This window comes from Podarcis filfolensis (genome assembly GCF_964270895.1).
Source record: "Podarcis filfolensis genome assembly, chromosome: 17".
Lineage (NCBI taxonomy): Eukaryota > Metazoa > Chordata > Lepidosauria > Squamata > Lacertidae > Podarcis > Podarcis filfolensis.
Window position 1 is genome coordinate 15374675 of NC_139621.1, and position 27823 is coordinate 15402497.

The following is a 27823-nucleotide window of genomic DNA, read 5'->3' on the forward strand; positions in this document are numbered from 1 at the left end:
GAAAGTGTGTTGGCATCTGTCTGTCTCAAGAGACAACGGGAGAGTACACCTTTGGGGGTTAAGCCAAACCATTGGAGAATTACAGCACCTAGCGTGGCAGCAGAGACTGGTACGGGAGAGATATGTTTTATTGCAGGTGAGGCAGATGAAGGTGTCTGGTAATAATAATAATAATAATAATAATAATAATAATAATAATAATAATTTATTTATACCCCGCCCATCTGGCAGAGTTTCCCCAGCCACTCTGGGCGGCTCCCAATCAAGTATTAAAAACAATACAGTGTTAAATATTAAAAACTTCCCTGAACAGGGCTTCCTTCAGATGTCTTTTAAAAATAGGATAGCTACTTATTTCCTTATATATGTATGCCTTACTTACAGAATTCTGTCTCTCCCCTCTGCCCCAACTAGCCATTTTTTAAAAAACTAAAGTCTTTTTTAAAATACTGAACACACAATCACTTTTAATTTTAAATTAACCATGTCTCTAAATCAGGTGTGGGAACCTTTGACCCTCTGGGTGTTGCTGAACTACAACTCTCATAATCATTGGCTATGCTTTCCGAGGTTAATGGGAGTTGTACTTCAGCAATATCTGGAGGGCCAGAAGTTCCCCACACTGGCTCTAGAGGAAGTCCAGACAAGAAACAAAGTGACTCTCCTCTGAATATCAGTTAATTGTTTCTAATAAGAATGCTTGACCAACAGAGCACCGAGGTGAGTGAGTATGAGTGTCTGACATTTGGTTCTGCTGTGGGACCTCACAGAGCAACCCAGAATGATCTCATGAGATCTACCCGATAAGCAGAACTGTAGCCATTGCAAAACAGTTACTCATAACTGCACACAGCTAAGAGCCCTGGAAGCATCCCAGAATCAACGTTATCAAAAGCTACTGAGTGTTCCAAGAGAACTAAAAAGGCTTCACTTTCCTTTCCTACTTCTAGGCAAAAGTAATCAACCAGGACAACTAAGGCACTTGCAATCCTCAAATCAGATCAAATTTTAAATCAGAAAGGATCACAATCATCATCATCATCATCATCATCCAGGAAAATAACTAATCCACAGAAGGATCACTAACCAGCAAGTCACTGTATTGGTTACCGTATTTTTCGCTCTATAAGACGCACCAGACCACAAGACGCACCTAGTTTTTGGAGGAGGAAAACAAGAAAAAAAATATTCTGAATCTCAGAAGCCAGAACAGCGAGAGGGATCGCTGTGCAGTGAAAGCAGAAATCTCTCTTGCTGTTCTGGCTTCTGGGATAGCTGTGCAGCCTGCATTCGCTCCTTAAGACGCACACACATTTCCCCTTACTTTTTAGGAGAGAAAAAGTGAGTCTTATAGAGCAAAAAATACGGTAATTTTGGCACATCTAATGCACACAAGCTGAGGAGCAACGGTTTTCCAATGTACAATAGTTCCCGAGAGGTCAGTCTTGTTCGTCACAGGACGCCAGGTGAGAAACCATTTCCAGGCCTGAAACTGCAATCCTATGCACACTTGCTTGAGAGTAAGCTCTAGTGAACACAGAAGAATGTGATTCTTAAATAAATACACATAGGATTGCACTGTGAGCTACCTCATTATGAGCTTAATTCTTTATTGGCAGTGGAAGCTTTTAATTAGAACTTTCTTCCGGACTATACACATAGCTTCTCTTTTATTGTCTGTCAATTCAAGGCACACTACATTTGGCTCTTAGCTTGTAAAAGGTTCCCCATAAATATTTACCTGGCACAGAGCAGGCAGCTGGCTTCACAATAGTTCTGTGCAAATCCAGCAGAGTAATTTGTTTCATTATATTGATTGCCAAGGTGAGTAAATTTTGTGAAGTGTGCAGAACAGAAGCTTACGGTTTTTGAGTGGGAGGGCTATAGGCCCAAAATAGTTTCAGATTAGCAATTCAATTTGTCAATTCCATTTGGTCATCATTAAACCTGAAGCAACTTAGTATACTGAATGAATGAATTAAAGTGAGAGAGTGGGCGAGGGAGAGAACACAATGAATGCTCTTTGTCAGGACATATTATGCTGTTGTAGAAAATTTGGGGTTGGCTTTTGCTGCCCAACTCCCCAAGGAACTCTGTGTCCCCTAAGTCCATGATCAGTCGGAGAAGAACGGATGGAACCAGTGGAAAGCAAAGCAGATCTTTATTTTTTTGTTGCAACAGAGTTCCCTTGCAAGGAAGTGAGAGACCAGAACAAAGAGAGACACCTCTTTTTTAAGGTTAGCATTTTGGCATGAAGATGAAGGACATCCCCTTTACAGTAAGAAATACATCACGCATAAGGTGGGGTTACAGTGGCTCAGGCAGGTCAAGCTGTGACATTCCTGGGGATTAGTAAATTTTACATAGTTCCAGACATAGTTTACACAAAGCATCAGCATTGATGAAACAAAAAAGGTAAAAGTAAAGGATCCCTGGATGGTTAAGTCCAGTCAAAGGCAACTATGAAGTTGTGGCGCTCGTCTCACTTTCAGGTTGAGGGAGCCAGCATTTGTTGACAGACAGCTTTCCGGGTCATGTGGCCAGCAAGACTAAACTGCTTCTGGCACAACAGGACACTGTGACGGAAACCAGAGCACACGGAAACGCCGTTTACCTTCCCACTGCAGTGGTACCTATTTATCTACTTGCACTGGTGGCTTTCGAGCTGCTAGGTTGGCAGGAGCTGGGACAGAGCAACGGGAGCTTACTCCATCACAGGGATTCAAACCGCCGACCTTCTGATCAGCAAGCCCAAGAGGCTCAGTGATTTAGACCACAGTGCCACCCACAGGTAATCCTTCTATGATGAGAGCCTGGGCAAACAATGACAATTAACATAGAGGTTCACAGTTTTGGGGGGAAATCCCCTCAGCGCTTCCCCTGATGGATATCTACCCATGTGATCTCAGGCAAGGGGAATTATGGAGGATTCCCACTATGCAAAGAGGTACACATGACCAACAAGGTCCAAAAGCAAGAATTACACATTTATTCTATATTTGAGACCTTAGAATTTTTACAAAACCCTTCAGAGGGTCTCAATTCCATTGGAATCACTTTGTCCTAGAATCGGGGCCAGATGGAACCCAATAATACCTGCACAAAACCTTAAAAGCACAACTGTAGATCGAAAGCATGGCAGAGCCATCAGCTTACGGAGATCATCTTTCCTCACAACAATCATTGCTTGGCAGAATTAGACTGATCCTGTATTGTATAAATATAAGTTCGTAGGGAGGTAAAAAGAAATTATATAAGAAATATGTAACTGTGTAGCATAAAGTAATGGATAGACAAACTACAGTGAGATTAATTGGAAGTCAGTTTTAAATTTCTTCTCTATAAGTTTTATAATTGTGTTCAGCATCAGGAGTATATATGATGATGATTATATTAATCTTCTTATATCTTATAGTGTGGTGGTTTGTCTGATTTTTCTGTTGTTTGTTTGTATGTTTGTTTACTTGTATGTACATCTGTTTTCTCATAAATGTATTTATTTTAAATTAATAAAGATATATTTTTAAAAAAACACACAATCATTTCTGAGGAGAAAATAATATGAGGCAATTAAAATAAAATTGGTAGTCTATCCCAGTCACTTCCCACCAGCTGTTACGCCCCACTGCTTTGCTGTGGCAAATAACAGCATGGAGTTTTAGGTCGGTGTGAATGCTGAGATGGCAGCCCTTTGATGTGAACCAATTATTTCCCCCCCCCATGGTAAATATTGCAGTCAATACAGCAGCTGTGGGGGACGAGCAAACAAGGAGCTTATATTGAGGCTGGTTAGCAGGGTCAGTTTGGTAACCAAGAACTATAAAAAATTAAGGTCAGCCACTGACACAATCAATGTGCTCCTTACTGCACAGAACTCTGCAAGATCCTGCCATGCTTTCCATTTGCTTTGTACAACATAATGTGGTTCATAACACCCTCAAACCCGTACAATTTCATGAAGTTGGCTAGGTTTCTGAGACACTTGTCTTTCCCAAGATGGAAAGGGGAATTGGCTTCACATTCCGAGTTTAACTCTGGGACTGAGCAAGCAGGAGAAAGGTTAAATAACCACAGTACATGTGATAATAAATGATACACACACGGTAGGTTTCTCCAAGACAAGCAAAAGCTGATGGACACTAGCATGGAAACAGTTCATCTGAGGAGGTTTGGGGCAGCCTTATAGATATTTTGAGCTACAACTCCCAACTGTCCCAAAAACCACAAGCTGGTTGGGGCTGGGGGCTAAACTATCCAAAGAGTATTAGCTTGAAAGGGCTGGCTTAGACACAAAGCCTTCAGCAGGATCTTGGCAAATGCTACTCTCAGCCATGCTGCAAAGAGAGGTTGCTGCCAGAATCCCATCACGTCCCAACTTCCAAGTTAGGAGAACCTAAGTAGGGGTTTCTCGAAAGAGCACACTATAAGGCCACACGAAAAGAGAGAAAGAGACAGACAAAGAGAGGTCTCTGGCCATTGGCTCCATACCAATTTTAGTGATGAGGCCAAGTTGGCTCCAGCTCACCCCATAAGGACATCAGTTTCTCCAATGAGTTCTTGGACAAAGCTCAGGTCTTCGGCACCAAGCCCCTGCCTCCCTGTTGGGTGGCTCACCGAAGCACGTTTATAGCATTAGTCTGCTAGGCTTCTCGGTTGGTATAGGAAGAAATCACTGCGCAGAATTCCATCTACTTGCATTGTCAGAAACACATTAATTAGGTGAATTTTATCTCCAGAGGAAATTATGCATCAGCTAATTTGGCTGGTGCTATATTAGCTTCTGACATGGTGCCCAACCCTCCAGCTCTTATTAGGTCGGTGTCACCAGGTCCAGACTCCTCCTCCTCTAGCAAAGCTTTTGTAAGAAAGCCCCTCTTTCTGTGTTGGCTTTTAGATGTATGCCAGGGGAAACTAATTATCAATGCAATATTCAGACGTATTTCCCCCTAGGCTTATTGGCCTTTTTGTAATATTTTAAACTGATCAAAATACTAAATTTAACTCCCTTCTCTCCAGCCAAATAACTGTATTTCCACAATTACCTTCCCTGGCATCTCACTCTTATTTTGGTTCATGTAGCATTAAAGAAAACCAGCACAATTATCTTTCAGCAATTACTGCAAACAAATACTTATTAGGGTTGCTTCAATTTACAAATATGTGGTTACTGGCCACCAAAGTCTCCCATGAAGCGCACCAGGTGTAGTTTCTTCCTTTCTTAATTTTCATTAAACTTTTCCAAAGTTTCACAAATTAACTTCAAATCAAATTATTACATTATAAAATAAAATAATGCACCAGCTGAAGTCTACGAACCATCTTCAGAGGCAGCCCCGCATATAAAGCGTTGCAGTAATCTAACCTAGAGGGTACCAAAACATAGATGAAAGACATAATCCCAGAGTGTTATTTCCTCCTCCTGGGGTTCATGGGACTTGTAGCTTTCTATGCCCTTCGGTTCAGTGCTTCCTGGGCCAAGAAGCATTGAAAACACAATGCAATCTAGTAAAAAATGATGTTCCAGCTTGAGTTGTGGGGAGATAACTCAGCAGTATTTGCTTCTGGAGAAACATGCCTAGAATCGCAGTGTTGAAGACTGTTGTTTGCTTTCTGCCCAAAAGAGTGACCCTAGACAGAATGAGAGGGCTGCCTCAGGCGGGAAACTGAAGGTGTTGTGAAAGGGCAGCAAATTAAATAGCTAACCAGCCATTTATTATTATTATTGTATTTTTACTGCTAGGAAGGAGGAAGGTGTGCTTGGTTTCCTGCCTTAAGTGCCAAAATGTCCTTGACTGGACTGAGTAGGGCATCGTTTACTGCTCTGGCAATATCTTACTGCCGTAGCCCCATCCAGGTCCCTTCGTCAAGCAAGCAGGGGCTAGAAGTCTCTGAGGAACCCTTGCCTGAGAGCAGAATCCACATATGAAGTCAGAGAGTCCAGAAGTCAGGGAATCCAGGTGATCTCAGAGCCAAGGGTCCAGGTGGAGAGCAGGAAGCAGCAAGGTAGGGCCAGGAACTACAGGTATTATTTCCAGCATCTAACTGCTGCTGAGAGCTCTGTTTAAGAAGACCAGAACCAGCTGGCTCTTATCAGTGCCTTCTCCTCTGTGGAGGCTGATCAACTGCAGGTGGAGTCACTCTGCCTTCTCCCCCCTTCAAGCTGCTGTTCAGCAGGCAAAGCTGACTCCTAGCCCATGGCATGGACTAGCCCAGTCAAAAGAACAGAAGACTCATCAGGCTACATTTGTGTGCATTTGCCAAACCACCTCTCAAAGAGGCTGGAAGTTGGGTTGGACAGAGGTGGGTGCTTAGGTTTTGCTTTTTAGGGATCCCCCCAGAGACACAGCCGTGTCAGCTTGTTGCAGCACAAACATTAACAAATATTGCGGCACCATAAAGACTAACCATTTTATTATGGAAGAAGCTTCTGTAGGCTACAGTCTACTCCAGATGCATCAAGTGACTGACACTCCATGAAAGCTGCTGACAAAGGTTCAGGTCTTTACCCCTGCTGAAAGTCTCTTTGCCATTTTTCTTTTATAATGGACTCACTGATCATTTGTGGAGGGCAAGAAGATATGTTGCAGCTGGTCAGCCTAGCTGAAGCTCTGAAAGTTCCTCCATCCTTCTCCAGGTGCAACTTATAAGCCAAACCAATTGCTTGAAAACACCTGGAACCAGGCATTTTGCAGGCTCACTTGGACCTGCCACGTGTCCCATTACTTGCTCTACTTGTGATATACCATATAGTCTGGATTACACGATACAGTCTACTAGGATTAAAAGGTGATCAATCCTGTACAAGAGGTTGGACTTGGTCTATGGAGTGCCTTCTAGCCCCATGGATTTCTTTTCAGAACTGATCCATTTTCTCCAGCGATCACCATAGGAAGACAGAAGCCATTCCAGAGCAGCATTACTTGGAAGCCTTTTAAAGCTCAAATGCCTATTTCTTCCCAACTGTAAACTTCCACACTTGCCAAATTGGTTTATGCCCGTTCAGTTTTACTCAGCAGGGATGCTATTAGGAGGGTTCCCAGTGGGGATATTTTAAGCCTCTCTACACAATTGCCCATGATTGACCTGAAGTAGTCTATGGCTTGCTTGCATTACTATGCAATAAATAAATAAATACAAAGAATAAATTGAAGTAGGCTCACAAAACTACACAGTTAGGCTTCAATAGATTCTTACGAATTCATGCCCATACACCCAGTAGCTAGACCGTGGAAGTTGTTTGCCCTCAAAGAGATAAAGAATACTCAACAGTTAAATGTCAATTAGTATTATTAATTGAATTTATTAGTTTTATGCAAAATGAAACTCAAAGCTACTTACAAAACCAAACGCATATATTAAAACCAGCATAAAACTAAAATGGAGTAAAACCTAAAAACACATTCATATTTGTAAAAAGGCACATTCCACCCTCTGAATGAGGCTACAGATAATTAAGGGCCAAAGGCCTGGTGCAAGCAAAATGTTTTTGCCTGGTACCTAAACATAAGTAGTGATGGTGCCAGGGTAGAAGATGATGATGGGGAAACCTGCCAAATAGAGCCTAAGCTGATTATTATAGCATCTGGGAAGTGGGTCAGGGGAGAAGGTGCATTGGACCCTAATTTCTCCCATCCACAGTCAGAATGCTATCTACTTTTAGGAGACCCAACCCATTTACTGTTGAAAGAGCCCTGGGGGTGATTTACTAAGGTTGGAAGAAAAACATTTCCTCCAGTCCTGATCGCACACACTCAACTCTTTCCTCTAAGGCAAAAGTGGGAAGTTTGTGGCCCTCCAAACATTGTTGAACTCCACTATCCCCAACCACTGGCCATATTTGCTGTGATTAATGGAAGGTGGAGTTCAACATCTGGAGAGGTCCCCTATCCTTGTTTTAAGAAGAGGTCAGAGCATCCAACAGCTTAACAAATATTGGAATTCACAGCTAGCACAAAACCCATCTCCAGTTCTTCCCAGAATATTGTGTGTGTGTGTGTGTGTGTGAGAGAGAGAGAGAGAGAGAGAGAGAGAGAGAGGCAGACAGACAGACAGACAGACAGACAGACAGACACTGTCTCCAGACTGAGCAACACAGATTTTGGGAACACTGAGTAGATTTTTGTTCATCTAGCTCTAAACCACAGGAACTAGAGCTATAAGGCAATAGTGCCAGGCTGCTGGGATTCAGGGCCCTGAGTCACTAACCTACCCTATACAGTGGTACCTCGGGTTAAGTACTTAATTCATTCTGGAGGTCCATTCTTAACCTGAAGTTTAACTTTAGCTAATGGGGCCTCCTGCGCCGCCAGAGCATGATTTCTGTTCTCATCCTGAAGCAACGTTCTTAACCTGAAGCACTATTTCTGGGTTAGCAGAGTCTGTAACCTGAAGTGTATGTAACCTGAAGTGTATGTAACCCGAGGTACCACTGTACTTAGAAGCATAGAGATGGAAGGACCCAGATGAACATCTACTCCAACCCCCTGCAATGAAGGAATATGCAGCTGCCCCATACGGGGATCGAACCTGCAACCTTGGCAATTATCGGCACCACACTCTAACCAACTGAACTATCTTGTGCTAATGCTACTGGGGAGGGAAAGCGATTCCAATTATTTATCAGCCTTCCCTGCGATTCCTCACTTGCCTCCCCTCCCAACTTCTTTTCTCAAACACTCCATTTTTGAATATACTATTCCAATCTTTAAATGTACACCTAAAAGTGCAATAAGTGAGCAGCAACTTGCAGAGGTACACGCAAGGCTAAACCAGAAACAGGTGCCATGTTGAAAAAGGACTCAAGAGGTTTAATAAAATAAAATAAAAATTCACATGGAATGTGAAAGAGTGCACAGCCTATTTTTACCGTGTGCAGTAGGAGGCTAAAAGGGATTTGCAGGTGTTAAGTAATTGTAGGTATTACGCTAACTGGAAGGCAGAATAGGTTAAAAAGGTGAGCAGAGGACAAGGAGGCACGAAATTCATTTCCTTAACTCCAGCCATACACAATTCATGGAGACCAAACTAATTTAAATGCAAATCTCTGAGAAAACTACAATTAATAACAGAAAGTTTAGTTCAGTTTTCGGCAGCGGTTTTTGAGATTTCTGCAGCACTGAGTTTTACCTGCTTATTCAGTCTTTTTAAAAACAACAACACCAATAACAACAACACAATATTAAAAACTGAAATTTTAAAAGGAGTTATATCAAATGTGATTCGCCTTCAGAACTATATTTCACAGTTTATTGCTCAGAAATAGGCCTTAAAATTATGACACATGCAGTTTTAATTTCTACCTACTTTATTTAACCGGCACAAAAGTTTCAGAAGTGTAACCCCATAAGAATATAGTAAGGGGGGGGTGTTGAACCATTCACAGGATTTTTTGCCACCTTTTACAAGGGGAGTCAGAATGCTGAAAATATTGATCAAAACCAGCGTTTAAAATGCAACATCAGCTAAAGTGTCATCCTCTGTCTGCCAAATCTATTTAGTAATCAAATTCAATGGGACTTACTCTGTTGTGCATATAGAACGAAAGCCCTCATATCGTTGGGCCATCTTTCTTATATATCTCATTTTTAAAGCCTGCTTAGTTGAAGACTTTTGCCACTCCTGTTAATACTAACAAAATTCAAAATTCTTATTGCTGGTTATAGGATAATCTTCTCCAGATCATTTTACTCTAACCCTAAATGTTCCTGACTAGCAAAAGAGTGCCAACATTTATATGCTACTCTCCCAAATAGATTCAACCATATTCTCGATGGGACCGAAGACTGACAGAAAGGAACTAAAATATTGAGACGATAAAGGTAACATCTGAAGCTCACTGATCCCATGACATGGTGATGATAAGCCATGTCATGTTCATATCAAAGCTACTCGGTCCAGTATACCTGAAGGAGCGTCTCCACCCTCATTACTTAGCCCGGACACTGAGGTCCAGCTCCAAGAGCTTTCTGGTGGTTCCCTCCCTGTGAGAAGTGAGGTTACAGGGAACCAGGCAGAGGGCCTTCTCGGTGGTGGCACCCGCCCTGTGGAACGCCCTCCCACCAGATGTCAAGGAAATAAACAACTATCTGGCTTTTAGAAGACATCTGAAGGCAGCCCTACTTAGGGAAGTTTTTAATGACTGATGTTTTAATGTGTTTTTAATCTTATGTTGGAATGTTTGATCGTGTTTTTAATATTCTGTTGGAGGCCGCCCAGAGTGGCTGGCGAAACCCAGGCAAATGGGCGGGGTATAAATAATAATAAATAATAATAATAATAATAATAATAATAATAATAATAATAACAACAACAACTGAAGAACGGTTGCAACACAGTGTTGCTTCCCTCTAATAAAGTATTTGCATTGCTCACTTTGGCCATTAAAGTAATTTAAAGTAAATGATGATGGAGGAATCAGAATGAAGGCATGTGCCAGTAGAACTGCTCCATCGTGAATTACTAATTCTGGAAGGTCTGCATTTCCTAGAGGATAAGACAATGTGCTAGAGCTGGTCGGAAAGGTCTGATGCTGCACTGCATTCTGCAGAGGAGATTCACTAGGGTGATATTTTTAAACAGCTTGACGTTATCTTGAAGATACTTCATAGGCGGCATTATATAACACGTGGCCTTCAAAAAAGGAAGACAGAAGGTTTTCTGTGACCCGACATATATTGGGGATTCGATTCCCCTTCCTGTCCCAGGTTTGCACCAGCGTGAATTGAACTGAATCAGAATCTAATCCTTGGTTACAGAAATACATCATGAGGCCATTAAACCATCAGACTTCACTCTCGAAATCAGTTACTCACACAAGCGCATTGCCACTGGTCACAACACAAGATTAAACTGAAAAAAACACTGCAGCCTGACAGACCGACACACTAGATTACAGTATATTTTTAAGGAACTTCCCCTCCTATAATGAAGGGGTGGCCGTGGTGGCAAGGCTCTTTACCACCAAACAGATTTAACCAACGAAATACTGTACCAAAACAAACCAGTTTGGCAATATCCAACTCGAGCGTCAAAATACCCCACACGAAAAACCCCCAAACACCTCATTCATTGGGATTTTAAAGACTAAAGTTTAATATAGATCCACTTCCATTCATGATGTCGAAAACCTGATGGAAGGAAAGGATGGTTTTCCGTTGATGAGACGGGGAAAGGCGCGGAGCGAGGGGAGGGGACGCGCGCACGGTTAGGGACACCGTGTGATGGAGCAGCGGGGGTGGGGTGGGGGAATCAAAGCTCAGTAACTACATCACTGCAAGGTCACTGGAGGAGGATTTTTACATAATCCGAGTCCAGGCCGGATAGTCCACTGGAAGGGTATGGAAATAGTACAACTGGCCAGCCCTCCTCCTCCACCAGCAGCCGCTTGCACGTTGCAAGCTCCGCCAGCCTCCCGCGCCCGGTGCCCCCTCCTTCCCCCCCTCCCAGCCGCGTCCCAGAAAGGCTACAAGAACAGCAGCAGTAGCAGCGCGGCGGATAAAAGCAGCCACAAATCCTCGCCGGGCTCTGCAGCGGCTGAGCTGCTCCAATGCGGGGGAAGCGCGGAGATGGAGGGCGGGAGGAGAGAGAAGCGCAAGATCCCGCGTCTGCGGCGAGCCAGTTGTGGGCGCCCAGCACGGAACGAGGCCGGGCAGAGAAATAAAGCGGGGGGGGGGAGAGAGGGGGGGAAACCGGGTGTCTGATCCTCCGTCTCCCTGGAAAGCAGAATGCGGTACCCATCGCGCCCCCTGCATTGGCCAGACCTGGTCCAGCCAAGCGCCCCTCCGCCGGGACCCTTTCCAGCTTCTGCTGCAGTCACACAGAGCAGGTGCGCTATTTAGTGCAAAAACACCACTTAATTGGGAAGACCCGGCAATGGCACAGGACCAAGCCGGGAGCCTCGTCGATCTCGGATGTGTTCCCCCACCCTCTCCCTCTCCCCTCCTCGCTTTTTTTGCCCCGGGTTAAGCCTCCAGAGGGGCGCCAGAGAGGCTCCCAGCACGGGTGTGTGTGCGCACGCAAATGCGCTTTGGGAAGGGTGCCAAACTGGGTCTTTGCCCTGGGTGAAATAAAGCCTAGCGTCGCCCCCTGCCTCCCACCCTCTCCGCCTCGCTTCCCAGCTGCCCCCGGTCCTCCCGATTGCCCAGCGCCCCCTCCCCAACGCAGCGCCCCCTGGAGGCCTCCGCCGGCCCCTCGCTCCCTCCCGCGCGCGCCCAGAGGTTCCTAACTCGGAGGGTTAGACCCGCGCTTTCAGCCGCCCCCGCGCGCCTCCCTCCTTGCCCGGGGGCTCCTCGGCCTCCTCCGCGCGCGCCCCCGGCCCCCTCACCTGAGTGGCTTTGTGGAACTGCTTCTTCAAACCGGCCACAGACATGGCTGCAGGAGACGCGCTTTCCGCGGGAGGATGCTGAGGACGAGCCGGAGGGGCTGCAGGACGCTTCCCGGGGGAGCTGGGCTTCGCTTCCTTCTCCCTCCCTGGCCGGCCGCGCTCGCTGCCTCTCTCGCCCCTCCTGCCCGAATGGGGGCTCGCGGGTGCCGGCGATGGTGCAGAAACAGCCTGACGTCAAATGGAGGCAAGCCGGCCTCTTAAAGGGAAAGCTCTGCGCTTCCCTCTCCGCCTTGCGCTCTCTCGAGAAGCGAGCGGCGCGCTCCGGTTCTCTCCAGCGTGTGGACGCTCCTGGCCTGCGCCCGCTTGCTCCGAATTAAGCCCCGGTCACCGATGACAACGAGCCTCGTAGCCCCACGCTGTATACCATTTCGCCAGTGAAAATAGGGATGTCCTATTCCATAACAATGGCAAAAACAAAACAACAACAACAATAATTTTATTATTTGTACCCCACCCATCTAACTGGATTGGCCCAGCCAGTCTTGCGGGTTCCAACATATATATAGACATAATAAAACATTTCAGCTTCTTCATGAATGGCTCCACATAATATGAGAGACCTCCAGTCCTCCTCCCCCTTGCTTGTTGCATGTGTGACAGCATACCCTCCAACATTTCTCTGATGAAAATAGGGATGTCCTATTCCATAATAATAATAATGATAATAACAATAATTTTATTATTTATACCTTGCCCATCTGACTGTGTTGCCTCAGCCACTCTGGGCAGCTTCCAACATATATAACAACATAACAAACCCTTTAAAAACTTCCCTATACATTCCCTTCAGATGTCTTGACTTAAAGGTTGTATAGTTACTTATCTCCTTATCTCAGGGGTTGAATAACTGCATACCCTCCAACATTTCTCCAGGGAAAATTGGGATGTCCTAAGGAAGAGCAGAACATTCTGGAATCAAATTAGAAACTGGGATGGCATCTGTAAATCTGGGACTGTACCTGGAAAATAGGGGCGCTTGGAGGGTCTGACCATGTGTGTTTTCGCTTCGATATACTGCATCCAACTTACCTGCTAACATTTGAGGTGCATAAGACACAGGTTCACCTCTGCTCAGGAGAAACCCACCTTGGGATGCAATGATTGCAGATATTAATATTGTGCAGTTTGAAGTGACTGAAGCATAAGAACTGACTCCTTTTGGAATAAATCACTCAGTGGCGTAGCGTGGGGGGTGCAGGGGGGCCGGCCGCACCGGGCGCAACATCTGGGGTTAGGGCAAATCCATGCGTTAGGGGGCACAAATCCATGGGTTAGGGGGCGCAAATCCACGGGTTAGGGGGCGCAAATTACTTGCCTTGCCCCGGGTGCTGACAACCCACGCTACACCACTGAAATCACTGTCCAGGCCCATAAAAATATTATTCAAACTTGTACTGGCAGAATTCTTTACAAACAAAATATAAGCATCAAAAATACATCCAAAATATCCATATAATGTTGTGTGCTGTCCAGCACAGGTTCAGAATCTTAGAAATAAAAGATAACTCTCTCTCTCCCACATTCCAGCTTGCCTAAGCCTACCCTACCTAAGGCTATGCAACGCTTTTTGGAGAGCCTTTATCACATCCTTTGTTGTATTAGCCACTACCCTTCCAAGATGGCAAATTAGCAACTCGGTACCTTTGTCAACAACCTCAGATATGCAGATGACACAACCTTGATGGCAGAAAGTGAGGAGGAATTAAAGAACCTTTTAATGAGGGTGAAAGAGGAGAGCGCAAAATATGGTCTGAAGCTCAACATCAAAAAAACGAAAATCATGGCCACTGGACCCATCACCTCCTGGCAAATAGAAGGGGAAGAAATGGAGGCAGTGAGAGATTTTACTTTCTTGGGCTCCATGATCACTGCAGATGGTGACAGCAGTCACGAAATTAAAAGACCCCTGCATCTTGGGAGAAAAGCGATGACAAACCTAGACAGCATCTTAAAAAGTAGAGACATCACCTTGCCAGCAAAGGTCCGTATAGTTAAAGCTATGGTTTTCCCAGTAGTGATGTATGGAAATGAGAGCTGGACCATAAAGAAGGCTGATCACCGAAGAATTGATGCTTTTGAATTCTGGTGCTGGAGGAGACTCTTGAGAGTCCCATGGACTGCAAGAAGATCAAACCTCTCCATTCTGAAGGAAATCAGCCCTGAGTGCTCACTGGAAGGACAGATCCTGAAGCTGAGGCTCCAAGACTTTGGCCACCTCATGAGAAGAGAAGACTCCCTGGAAAAGACCCTGATGCTGGGAAAGATGGAGGGCACAAGGAGAAGGGGACGGCAGAGGACAGGATGGATGGACAGTGTTCTCGAAGCTACCAACATGAGTTTGACCAAACTGCGGGAGGCAATGGAAGACAGGAGTGCCTGGCGTGCTCTGGTCCATGGGGTCACGAAGAGTCGGACACGACTAAACAACAACCACCTTTGTCACCTGACCTAAAGTTACAACAGTTTAGAGTAACAGAATCAACGGGTAACCATTAATCCATTTAGGAGCTTAGAGTCCCTTAGAAAATCTACTATGGAAAAATCCCAATGTTACCAATACACATTTAACCATTTTCCATTTTAAATTTCATCTTCCATTGCTGTGTCAATTAAATCAATCATACTCAGGGCTTTTTCCCCCCCAGTCGGAACCTGTTGGAACTCAGTTCCAACACCTCTCAGGTGGGCACCATTGCCATTAAAAGAGAACAAGAACTTTACAAAAGTTAAGCACCTTTTATCTTATCCTTGGAATCAATTGTGAAATGACCGCAAACATAGAGAAGTCATGATCCTTTTCACATTTTGTATAATGCAAAATTTTACTATGAAGTAAGTCTTGCTGGGTTTTGTGGGTCTTAGGGGTAAGATATATTTTGGGGCTGTTGTGTGTGTTGAAGCCTTGTAGTAACATATTGAATTAACACAGGATCTGGGCACACATACAGAGAGGACTGAATATTTTTCTATGATGAGGACATTTATTAGTTATCTTCTTTCACAAGGGGTTTCTTTCAGCTATAAAGAATAGTTGATATGCAATAAACAGGGGAGATTCATTTCAGAAATATATATATATATATGGGTTTCTCTGGAGTTATTTTATTGAGTGCAGTAAAGTCAAGTAAACTTTAACACTGAATTTTCATTCCCCCCCCCCACAAGATAATACTGCACAGAAATAAATAACAATGCTCTGAACACAGAGACACACAAAATCCATTTATACAAGCAAAGCCTCTGAAGGATTCACCTTCGAAAAAAAACAAAGTAGTTCATTGTTCTGTATATATTTATAGCTTTAATCTTCAGTCATAGTGGGTTGCTGACAGCTGAACAGTCGAAATGGGCTCTCTTTGTGGAGGCTAATAAAAAATATAATTTGAAATGATAGGAGTGTGCTCTTGTTTCAGCCGATATATGTTGAACCACTTGCATCTGGTTTTGAGAGAAAACAGGAATCATCAATACTCCAGCAGCCTTGAAACAACACTTGCGCAAAGCTAGCAAATGACAGCAAAACCCTATAAATGTTTACTCAGGAGTAATCCCCTCTGAGGTCAATACAGGGGTGCCAACTTGGAGCCCCGACTGTGGGTGCCCAGCATGCCACTCCACAACATCATCGTAGCTGAGGTGTGAATTCTATGATTATGATGAACACCGAACACAAATGTCTAATATTTTGTGTGTTTTTTTAAAGATATTTATTGAAATTTTCAAAAAATAGAGAAAAAACAACAAAAAACAAAAATTAAAAAAACACACATAGAATTTGCATTCCTTACTTTCAATAACATATTTCCCTGACTTCCCCACACCTCCCCTTCTTGTATTCCAGTTCAATTTTTAGTTCAGCAAGTTCTTATCCCCAAATTTTACCTTATTATATTTACTTCATTTTAGTTAACCAATTTTAACATAAACCTCAGTCTTTATACATCAGTACTTTTTCTTAATATCTTTTTCTAAGGTCGACCCCAATTCCCTTTCACAGGTTCCCCATTTTTATATAAGTAGCAAAACAAAATACAAAGAAACAAAGTATAATTGTACACCCTTTGGATTCCCAAAGCCCCACTCCCCGCCTTTCCCGGTTTCGAACCCCAACAAATGTCCATCATTTGTTCGGAGGGAATCCGCCATTAGCCGATCGCGCTAACCCGGAAGTCCACAAATGTCTAATATTTTGTAGCTCACACAGAAAAAGTTGTCTCCAGCCATGAACGACGTGACCTTCAAGCCACGGTAAGTGAAGGTCCCATAGCCAACACGTGAAGTCATTGCTCACCCAATAATTACTCCCATGACAGTGGAAATCATTGTGTGACCTGGATATAAGTTGAATGGTTACTCGCTTTGCTCAGTGCAAATTCTCTTGCGTTATCTTCCCATGAGGACCGTTTTGTCTTCATTTGCATGTCTAGTAGCAACAGGTGCCAAGCCACTGGGATGAGCAGGTGTTAATACTCTCAAGCCTTTGATTCCCAGGGGGCTGGAAGACTGCAGAGGTAAGCAGAGTTTGTGCTTGACAAAATCTGTGCAGTTCTTCCTTGGCTTTTCGCACATTGTCCCTCCTCTCCAGTCTCGGAGCCTTCCAAGGCAGAGAAGGGATGCATTTTTGAACTCTGATAATGCCCTCTGCTTGGCTGCATGGAGGACAGAGAAGGATGTGTGTGCAAACACAAATGGAGAGGTACCCTAAACCATGGAGAGGTACCCAAACATGGCCATGGAACACCATCTTCCCCATAGCTCCACACCATTCCCCACTCATTTCCTGCTTGCGTTTTTTGCTCCTTATTTCCCACAGCTCCTGCATTGTCCCTTCCTTAAAGCATCCTCTATATAAACTCCTTGTCGTTTCCATGCTGCTTCATTACTCAGCCCCTGCTCTCGAGCGCTGCAGATGGCACCTCTGCTGCTAATTTCTAAAATGAGCGGTATCACGCACTTGTAAACTCTGAGCTCTATATTCTGATTTGATCAGGATGCCTTTGCAAAGCGACAGGTGGCTGTGGTTACCTGGCAGAAGAAGATTACTCCAATGCCCTGCTCTTTTTTATCAGCTTTTCCCCAGCTTAGCCTGAGATTTGCATACACAACATCCAGAACAGTAAACTATATCCCCCATGATCGGAGGGAATGTACCTGTGAGGACCACATGCTGGGACACAGCAGGAGAAAGGCTTGGCTTTTTGATGCCCTTCTTGTGTTCTTGCTAACAGATTGAGGTTGAATCCTGAAAAAACAGAAGTACTGTTATGGGAGGACAGGAGGCGGGCAGGTGTGGAGGACTCGCTGGTCCTGAATGGGGTAACTGTGCCCCTGAAGGGCCAGGTGCGAAGCCTGGGAATCATTTTGGACCCGCAGCTGTCCATGGAGGCGCAGGTCAATTCTGTGTCCAGGGCAGCTGTTTACCAGCTCCACCTGGTACGCAGGCTAAGACCCTATCTGCCCGCGGACTGTCTCGCTAGAGTGGTGCATGCTCTGGTTATCTCCGGCTTGGACTACTGCCATGCGCTCTACATGGGGCTACCTTTGAAGGTGACCCAGAAACTACAACTAATCCAGAACGCGGCAGCTAGACTGGTGACTGGGAGCGGCCACCGAGACCATATAACACCAGTCCTGAGAGACCTACATTGGCTCCTAGTACCTTTCCAAGCAAAATTCAAAGTGTTGGTGCTGACCTTTAAAGCCCTAAACGGCTTCTGTCCAGTAGACCTGAAGGAGCTTCTCCACCCTCATCATTCAGCCTGAGATCCAGCTCCAAAAGCCTTCTGGCAGTTCCCTCACTGCAAGAAGCCAAGTTACAGGGAACCAGGCAGAGGGCCTTCTCAGTAGTGGCACCAGCCCTGTGGAACGCCCTTCCATCAGATGTCAAAGAGAAAAACAACTACCAGACTTTTAGAAGACATCTGAAGGCAGCCCTGTTTAGGGAAGCTTTTAATGTTTGGCAGACTATTGTATTTTAATATTTTGTTGGAAGCCACCCAGAGTGGCTGGGGAAACCCAGCCAGATGGGCGGGGTATAAATAAATAAATATATTATTATTATTATTATTATTATTATTATTATTATTATTATTCCAGAGGCATGTGGCCTGCCACTGGGAACAGGACGCTGAGGTAGTCTAAACTTGCACAGATCCAACATTGCCAGTTTTCAGTTCTAATAGTCTTAAAGTGGAGCCCTGCCAGATTCCCACTTATTTTTTGCTCTCCGGCCTCCAGCATATGGCACAGAGAATAACACAAGGAGAGCTCAGTCTTTGATGGGGTTGTGCCATAACCTGCCAACGAGCCACACTCAAATTGCAACTGTAGATTGCTGCAGACTCCTCTCCACAGTCCCTGGGAGTTGATACCTGTTGCTGGGATGTTTTTCTTCACCACCTGCTTTCTCTGAGAAGCATAAAAACCAAAACTAAGCAAAAGAAACAAGAACAGTATTTCACAGGATGCTGCAGCAAATTAAAAAAAAAGTGCTCCTTTAAAAAAGCATTGTCAAAAGCTGTGGGTTGCTGAATATCAGTCCTGCTCAGATATATTTACAAAACCAAAAATAATCCATTATACATGAAAACACAGTTCTAGCCTCCTAATCACTAGTCACTTGCAAATCCGTTCCTTTCTAATTATTTTAAGCACACTCCGCATTCAATTTCCTCTCGAAGATTGATATATCTTATTATGAAACTAATTTGTTTCGTAATGATTTCAGGCTTCCAGATCTTTGCTTCTGCCTCTAGTCAATTCCGCACTCTGCATGCATGCTGTGCAGCTGCTCTCAGCACATTAATTGCAGCCCTCCTTGCATGTGCGCATGCACAGCCATGCACCTCCTCCTGCAGCTGCAGGAATTGCCCAACGTGGCATGACTGTATTTGCAGGGGGAACAGCAATGCACACTGGCATTGCTGGGGAGTTAGGTAAGAGGTGGAAATGTTGGAATGAGCCGATTTCTGTGCATAGCTTTCAGTTTGCTCTGCCTGGAGAAAGTGCCAGGATTCTTCAGGAAGTAAGGCCAGCTATGCACATCTCCCCTCCTGTATGATTAAGACAATAAGGAGAGCATTAAACAGTCTGGACCTCTGAGGTTGTAAATGTGGGACAGCTGTGTAACTTGTCCGCAGTGGGGCAGTAGCATGTCCTCTCTGTAAGAAACCATATCTGAAATCTAAAAAATATTTCCAGTTACAGATAGGTAGCCATGTTGGTCTGCCATAGTCAAAAATAAAAAATAAAAAAAAAATTGTGTATCTGAAGAAGTGTGCATGCACACGAAAGCTCATACCAAGAACTAACTTAGTTGGTCTTTAAGGTGCTTCTAAAAAATATTGTTCAGGTTCAAATATTCCAATCTTAGGTAAAATGCTTGGAGTGTGTCACCCAGCTCTGCATTTACTTGAACGAAGCTAATCATCTTGGATGCAGCTAATTTGGGAGAGAAGCCTTCATAAACAGCTCGTACCAGGAGACAGATGGGGAGGGATACGATTCTGAACCTCTCAGCATCTTTCAGTACCATCAACATAGGATGGATCTACACACGGGGGAGGGGAGTAAGCGCTATAAATAAGTCAGAAATCAAATCGTTATAACAAAAGAAGAAAACACTACGTAAAAAATCGCATAGAATTTTTTTGCTCTCCGGCGCCATCTGGTGTTGCATGTTTATAATGCAATCATTTTTTTTATATATAAAATATTTATTAGCATTTTCAAGAAACACATAACAAACAAAAAACCAAAAAATAAACTAAACAAAAAACACAAAAATACATAATATTCAAAACTAAACACAAAAAAGAAAAAATAGAAAAAAAAACACATAAAGTTTCTGTTACTTATAATTCTTAACCTTATTTCTCAGACCTCCTCACACCTCCCCTTCTTATATTCCAATTTAAATTGTCAATTCAGCAAGTCCTTAACTTATTTCTTTACCTTAGCTTAAACATTTATTCTAACATACTATTATTTTATTTTACTTCTTTTTTCCATTTCCTCAATTTATTTTTAACAACCTTATTTTCAATTAATTTAAAAAGAAAAAACCAATTTTACCTTTTTAAAATTATACATCAATACTTATACCTCATTATTTATTCTTAGACCTTTTTCCTAAAGTCGACCAAAATTTCCCTTCCACGATTTACCCAATTTCCTTACCACTAACAAAATATAAAAAGCAAATTATCCTTATGTACCCTTTGGATTCCCAACCTCCACCCACCCTTTTCCCGGTTCCAGTCCCCAACCAATAACCGTCAGTCTTTATGTTATTTATTTAGCCTGGAGATCTCACGTCCGAGGCCCTTATATCTCTCTCAGTTCCTTTCTGCCGGTCTCTTTGATAGTCTTTGATATTAAGCCCCAAGTCTCGGAGGGGCTCCGGCCCAACAGAATCCATGTTACTTCCAGCCGGTCCTCCATCCTTAAAAGCAAAGCCTATGGGGTGCTCCAACTCTTGTTTCAAGTTTCTTTCAGATCCAAATGTCCCCAAAGCTCCAGCTTTCCCCTTCAACAAATTTGTAATCCTCAGGTCTTCAGATCTCCTCCTAAGAGGGTCTCTCCATTTTCCAGACTCCCATTCAGACCAGGCTTTCCACATCCAATTTTTATTGTCCTTTTTTGTCATCATGTCAGGCCTCATAATGTAGCTCTCCTTTAACTCCTGCAAATCTCCTGCTCCTCCTTCATTTTCTTCAAAAACCACATATTGCTCCATCGTATCTACACTTTCAGTTTCATTTATTTGTTCAGTAGAATAGGCTTCCTGTTTCAAGTCCTTATCAGACTCAAAAATGTTGTTTACTGTCCAGTGTAGTAATGATGCCTCTGTAGACAAAGCATTGTATTCCTCTTGCAAGTTTCCCAAGAGAACGAGTGCTCTGTCCAATTCTGCTTGAAATTTACGTACTCCAGCCATTTTTATGATGTAGTGTCCCTATTACCCCTCTAGGGGGATTTTAGTTCCTTAGTATTCCTTTCAGCTCGAAACCAAAAGTCCAGTTATTTTGTAACAGTCCTCCTTGTTTTCAACAAATTATACCAAATAAACCAGCAAGAACAGCAGAAACAATGTTCTCTTTTTCCAGCTGACAACTAGCTGACTAGCAGCTCACTTGACAGCTGTCAAAATCTTCAATGCAACAGGCTTTCTCATGGGACGTTCCCGGGTCTCGGGGGGGGGGTGAAATTTCAACTCCCAAAATTCTTTTTATCCTCCAGTAGATCTTCTTATCGTGTCAAAACCGTGAAGTCAAGATTTTTCATTAAAAAACAAAAACAAATTCTCTCGACCTTAGCTGCCCAGTCCTTTGCTTTAAATTGTTTACAAGAGGGGGGGGTGGACTTCCTTTTTAGCCCCTTCCCGCTCGTTCCAAATCCAAAATTAAAAAAAAATTATTTTTTTAAGGTTCCAATCTCCGTATTACTCACGGGTTTATGTTTTAGAGTCCAATCGGTCTTGGAAGAAGTTGGCGCTCTCTGTCAATGGCTTGCGGCTTCACTCCGTAGGCGAGGGAGTACTCTCAGCACCACACCCTACCCTGCCTCCGTTCCGAAGCCTTTAAAAAGGCTCCATCGCGGATTGGGGGGGCGCAAATGGTGCCCGCCGAGTCTCTGTGTTCACAGGCATCCGCGCCTGTGATTTTAAGGGTCTCCGCTTCGCCGCAGCGGCCAGACCCAGACGCTACGGAGCCGATTCCCTCCGGAGCTCGGAGGGAATCCGCCATTAAACAATGGCGCCAACCCGGAAGTCCCTGTTTATAATGCAATCAAAGTGTTGTTGTTTTTTTAGTAATGTAGCTGAGTCCTATAGTTTCCTTCTGGGTCCTCTTTCAAGGGTGGGTTTAGGAAGAACCCTGCTGAGGTCCTTTGGGGTCGCTACAGATTCTAGAAGATGGGGATGAGAAACTAATGCACGATTTTAGCTCCTGGGTGCAAGAGGTTGTATCTTCTCCCCAATGCTCTTTACCACTGATGAAACCGCTAGACGAAGTCCTACGGAGATTTGGGCTAAAGTGTTACCAGCGTGCTGTGCATAAATAGCTCTATTGCTCTTTAGTGATTCAGTTAAGAAAGATTTGGAGTCTGAATGAAATAGATTTACTTTTTCTAGCTCCCCATTTCACTTACGACCAAACATGCTAAGGAAGCCCTGCTCTGCTTTCTTTGGACCTCAGCTTTCTGTGTTCAGCTTTCCTTTTTCATTTGATCTGCTGTTGCTTCAGCTTTTGAGATGATTGTTCTTGCTGCCTTATGCTGCTGCTTTCTTAACTGTTTTTATTACTTGGAAATATAATTTTATTGTTAGAATGTTGTTGTTTTTTTAAAACAACAACAACAACAACAACCACCTTGGGCTGTAATCCATTCTGGGATATATATGATTCCTATGCTCCATAGGAATTATTCTATTCTATTCTATTCTATTATTCTATTCTATTCTATTCTATTCTATTCTATTCTATTCTATTCTATTCTATTAACAGACTCCAGTCTGGCCACCAGCCAATGGCTCAAGTGAAGCTTGATTTATTTGACAAGGCTATTCATAGATAACTAACTTCCATAGTGTTTTCCCTCGTGGTTCTATGGGTTTATTTTTCGCCCTGAGGTTTATTGTATGAATACAAGTGCAGAAGGTCTTTGGGGGGCTCATCTGGAGAGAGAAATCGCCTTTTATTCTCCTCGGCTCTGAAGCAGTAACTAATATACCTTCCGGCCTTTTCTGTTGTGAGGAGAAATGTCCAAGAAGCATGTTTGATGATTATTATTATTTTGCTTCGCCTGTGTCTCAGGGTCCAGGGGGCATCATGCTGTTTCAAGGAGGGACCAGAATCTGATTATCCAGATACAGTAAGCAACATTGTTGGGAAAATTGACTTTTTGGATCCCGGCTGATTTAGCTGTTTGCTGTCTTATCTCACTAGGCTCACTAATGCAGTTTGAAATGTTCTGTCAGCCTTGGTTTAGCCACCGATATGAGGCAAGCAGACCATCTGCTCCTGCATTTTGATGGGATGCCAGATCACAGGCTGGCAAATTGTTCCTTAGGTGGAACGGACGGACCTCCTGCGAACTGCTTTCTCGCCTAGCAACAGAGACCTGAGGCAGCCTGGCCACCAGGCCTCACGGATGTCAGCAAAGGCAGGTGAAGGTCAGATGACCCATTGAAATGCCAGTGAAGGAAAATAGATATAAAGGGGGGAAATTAAGTTTAGGACAGATAGGAGGAACATTCATTTACAAAGCTATTGTAATGAGGGGCTGGAGGCTGTCACACCCCTTTGCTATCCTATATATAGGAGTGGGGTGTGAACAACTTAGAGCTCTAAGTGTTTCTGCAATCTCTTTTTATGCCCAGTAGGTGGAACCTTCTGTACTTTTCTTTTCGGGCTCCTCCTGGACCCAGGTGCTGGAGGAGGTGTCTCTGCCTCCTGAGAGGTTGCTGGCACTGAAGAAACACCCTGTCTGGAAAGGCAGAGCTAATCCCAGCATCCCATGACACAAAGGTAGGCGATTGTGCTGGTCCCGGGGGGTTACCATGCAGTGTGGTCCAGTCCGAGGTCGAGGGTGTGGTATGGAGGCTGTCCGTCAAGGCTGAAGCGGAGTCCAAGGCAAGGAGTCGGGTGTGGTCAGGAACTCTGGTAGAAGAGCAGGATAGGGTGCCAGCAGGAACAGGTTACCAACAATGTTGCTCCTGCAACCTGGGACTGGGCTGGCTGGCTTTTATCTGCACTGAGGCATAGGGCAGCCCCGGTCTACAGGTGGCTCGCCTCTCCTGGCCTGGTGGCGAGCACTCCTCCGGCGAGAACTTAGTTCCCTCCACCTCTCTGCTCTGAGCCTCTGCAGTTCAGGAGAGGCTGGAGGGTTATCGGACCCAGAGGCAACCTCAGCTTCCCCTGACGGGGCTGAGAGTGGAGCACCTGCAGGCAATGGGTCCTCCATCACCTCCGGAGCCAGAGCAGATTCAGCTGGTGTCTGCTCCTGAGGACCCGGCACAGGTGAGGGCCCTTCAAGTTCAAGCCCCAGCCCCGGCTCAGCTGGTTCTGGAGGCGGGGACTCCTGTGCAGGCTGGGATTCCTCAGGTTCAGCCTCTGAATCCAATTCCCAGGCCATCACAGCGATGTTACAGCCTTCAAGGACAGGTGAGACCAGAGAGCAGGTTAAGACACTCCCTGCTCCATAGAAGCTGTCAGGCGGCAGAGGATTCAACCCTCACCGCAGGTTGCCAGGAACGGATACGGCAAGCGAAATTTCTTACCAACTGCTTTTTATTCAATATTCACAGAGAGAGGCTTGGAAATGCAGCCTCTTGGAATAATGGCGTTACCCTGACTGAGTCTGCACCCCCTTCCTATCTTATAGCATCGCTATGGGTGCTGAAAAGTGCCCTCTGCATTTGAGCTCTTTGCTCTCCTACTTTCAAGGCTCGCCAAGTTCTGGGAGGGGAGGTCTTGAATGCTTTCTAAAAACACTGTGTCCGTCAGCTGTCGCCCCCCTGGTGCTTCCTCTTCCTCCTCCTCCTCTCCCATTATTTCCCAGCTTTCTCTCTCATCTGCCTATGAGCTGTGACCTCCCTCCCTTCTTGTAAATCTGAACTGTCTTCTTCTTCTCTGAAGAAGAAAGGAGAGAAGCAGTAACTAAAGAGAGTTAGCCAACATTACAAAAAACCTGGATTAATTCATTTTGGCATTTGGCAGGTGGTGCTGTGGTCTAAATCACTGAGCCTCTTGGGCTTGCTGATCGGAAGGTCTGCGGTTCGAATCCCCGCGACAGAGTGAGCTCCCGTTGCTCTGTCCCTGCTCCTGCCAACCTAGCAGTTTCAAAGCATGTCAAAGTGCAAGTAGATAAATAGGTACAGCTCCGGCGGGAGAGGCGGTCCCCAACATTCCTCCTCTACCCAATCTCTTGCAGAAGCCAACTGGTAGTGGTCAAGGTCCCTTCGGTCCCCCCCAATAAAATATTTGAGGGGGCTGCCCACCAAAGTTGATGGGCAATGCCATTCAAATGGTGTGTGTGTGTGTGTGTGTGTGTGTGTGTGTGTGTGTGATGTCATGCGATCAGTTCTGTGGGGCAGAGCTTAACTGTCCCCCCAATATTTTATTCAGATTGGCACTCCTGCCCCCCTCCATCCCCACCAATAGGCTGCTCCAATCCCAGCAGAGGTCCCCAACTCCCCACATCCCACTGGAGCCCTCCCCAGGACCTCGGACAATGTGCTCTCTGCATCATCCTGACCCAGCCAGGCCATGACAGTGATTTGGAACTAACTTTAAAATCCATTCTTTCCTATCCTGCGCCCACAAACATCAAGGCAGCTCAGCTCGCTTCGCTGTAATTTTAAGGAAGAAAAGCTCCAAAAGTACAGACGTCACTCTCCATAAGTGCTTGGATGGGACTGATAATTCCAAAATGAATGGAAAATTCATTTCTTGTACTTTAGCACCATCATGTGTTCGATTGGAAAACTTAACTTTTATTAGAAAAGATGGTGGTGACTCAGTGATTTCCAAATGATCGAGAAGTTTGATATAACTATTCTTTCAAATGCTAAATAATGTTTGCTCCTGTAACTCACTGTTACAGGGTAAAATAAAAGTTATTTTATTTGAAATGCTTCCCATCCTGTCCTTCAGTTTTGCAATTTGCAGGGCAGCCGACAGACCCCAAATTTCAAAACCCCAATCAGCATACTGGCCTAGTTTCCTTTGGGAGGAAGGGCAGGATATAGATTTATAATCATCATCATAATTTACAACCTCCAAACATTACTGAAAACTGTAGTGAAACCAAAAACAGAAAGAAGAGAAGCAATAACTAAAGAGAATTAGCCAACATTACAAAAAACCTGGTCTAATTAATTTTGGCATTTGGTGGGTGGCACTGAGCCTAGGACTTGCCGATCAGAAGGTCGGCGGTTCGAATCCCCACCCCTGCCAACCTAGCAGTTTAAAAGCATGCCAAAGTGCAAGTAGATAAACAGGTACTGCTCCGGCGGGAAGGTAAATGTTGTTTCCGTATGCTGCTCTCGTTCGCCAGAAGTGACTTAGTCATGCTGGCCACATGACCCGGAAGCTGTCTGCAGACAAACGCGAGCTCCCTCGACCAGTAAAGCGAGGTGAGTGCCACAACCCCAGAGTTATTCGTGACTGGACCTAACGGTCAGGGGTCCCTTTACCTTTACTGATAATATATTGGTCACGTGTTGGCAAATAATTACCAAGTTATCTCCTAGGAAAGGTATTTAGGCCAAGGGTGCCGAAACCTGGGGACCTGATGCTCCCTCAACTTCATATTTTGTTGATGGTGGCCAAAAAAAAATACAAAATTTACATAATGCTAGGGTGGGCAAAGGAAATTTAAATTTTGGGTATGCAGCGACCACAAAATTTTTATTTTATCTGTAGCATCTGTTAAATCTGAGGCTCTGCCTCTACCCTCCCAAATAGGTTATAATGGGGAATCTAGAAATGGCCATAACCTTTCCCCCCACATAGATGGATGAAATTTGCAGAGAAATGAGTCCCTCTAGAACTGGCATAGGCAAACTCGGCCCTCCAGATGTTTTTGGGACTACAACTCCCATCATCCCTGACCACTGGTCCTGTTAGCTAGGGATGATGGGAGTTGTAGTCCAAAAACATCTGTAGGGCTGAGTTTGCCTATGCCTGCACTAGAATAAAACAAGTTTTCCATATTTCAGGCAGATTCATGCAGGAGCTTTCATGCAGGAAACCTTTAAACTTTTTTTTTCCTGCTAGAATTGGATGCAAATCGCAGGCATGGCCACCGCTTCTGAAGCCTACCAAATTTCAGACAGAAAGTTGCCGTGGTCCTTCAGTAATAGCAGGCTCTACCTGCCTCGTCTTACTGGATGGGAAGGAGAAGAGGTCTCCGTTACCTGTACTGCTTCATTTGAAGACAGAAGTTCAGCTGATGACGCTTCATTCCCACTAGCAAGTCAAGCAGCGTGTGCAAAATCGCATCTTCTACACAACCAATAGAGTTCCATTAGAACTGTGGGTCAAAACATAAACATATGCAGAGAGAGGTAATAGACATGTGATGGACTCATTTTCCCTGCCAACATAATACATTTTCAGTTAAAGTTTGCCATCTAGTGGGAATATTGAGGATGTGTTTGCATTTATCACTTTTATTAAAAAAAATCGCTGTAACGAATTGAATGCTCTGGCAGCGGAGGGCAAAGTATAAATAAAATTTATTATTGTTGTTGTTATTGTTATTATTATTAACCAATGAACATGGATACGGTATCTGAAGAAGTGTGCATGCACACGAAAGCTCATACCAATAACAAACTTAGTTGGTCTCTAAGGTGCTACTGGAAGGAATTTTTTTATTTTGTTTCGACTACGCAGACCAACACGGCTACCTACCTGTAACTAGAACTATGGAAGT

At 44.4% G+C, this 27823-nt stretch overlaps 1 protein-coding gene and 1 long non-coding RNA gene across 4 annotated transcripts in view; both read right to left on the reverse strand.

Moving 5' to 3' along the window:
- SH3GL2 (SH3 domain containing GRB2 like 2, endophilin A1) overlaps positions 1 to 12564 on the reverse strand; it is an 80894-nt gene extending 68330 nt beyond the window's left edge. The window contains exon 1 of one of the 3 annotated variants that reach the window (XM_083593852.1): positions 12323 to 12564. Coding sequence is in view for 1 of the 3 variants with exons in the window: in XM_083593850.1 (XP_083449976.1) it covers positions 12323 to 12367 (45 nt within the window). In the remaining 2 variants the exon portion in view is untranslated. The remainder of the gene's footprint in view (positions 1 to 12322) is intronic. The other 2 variants (XM_083593851.1, XM_083593850.1) reach the window with 2 other exon arrangements.
- A 4124-nt stretch (positions 12565 to 16688) lies between these two features.
- Positions 16689 to 27412, reverse strand: LOC310753160. The gene is made up of 3 exons (XR_014543243.1): positions 27303 to 27412; positions 17534 to 17624; positions 16689 to 16713 (listed from the first exon to the last, which is right to left on the reverse strand). It is a non-coding gene; the product is annotated as an uncharacterized lncRNA (long non-coding RNA).
- Positions 27413 to 27823: the final 411 nt, after the last annotated feature.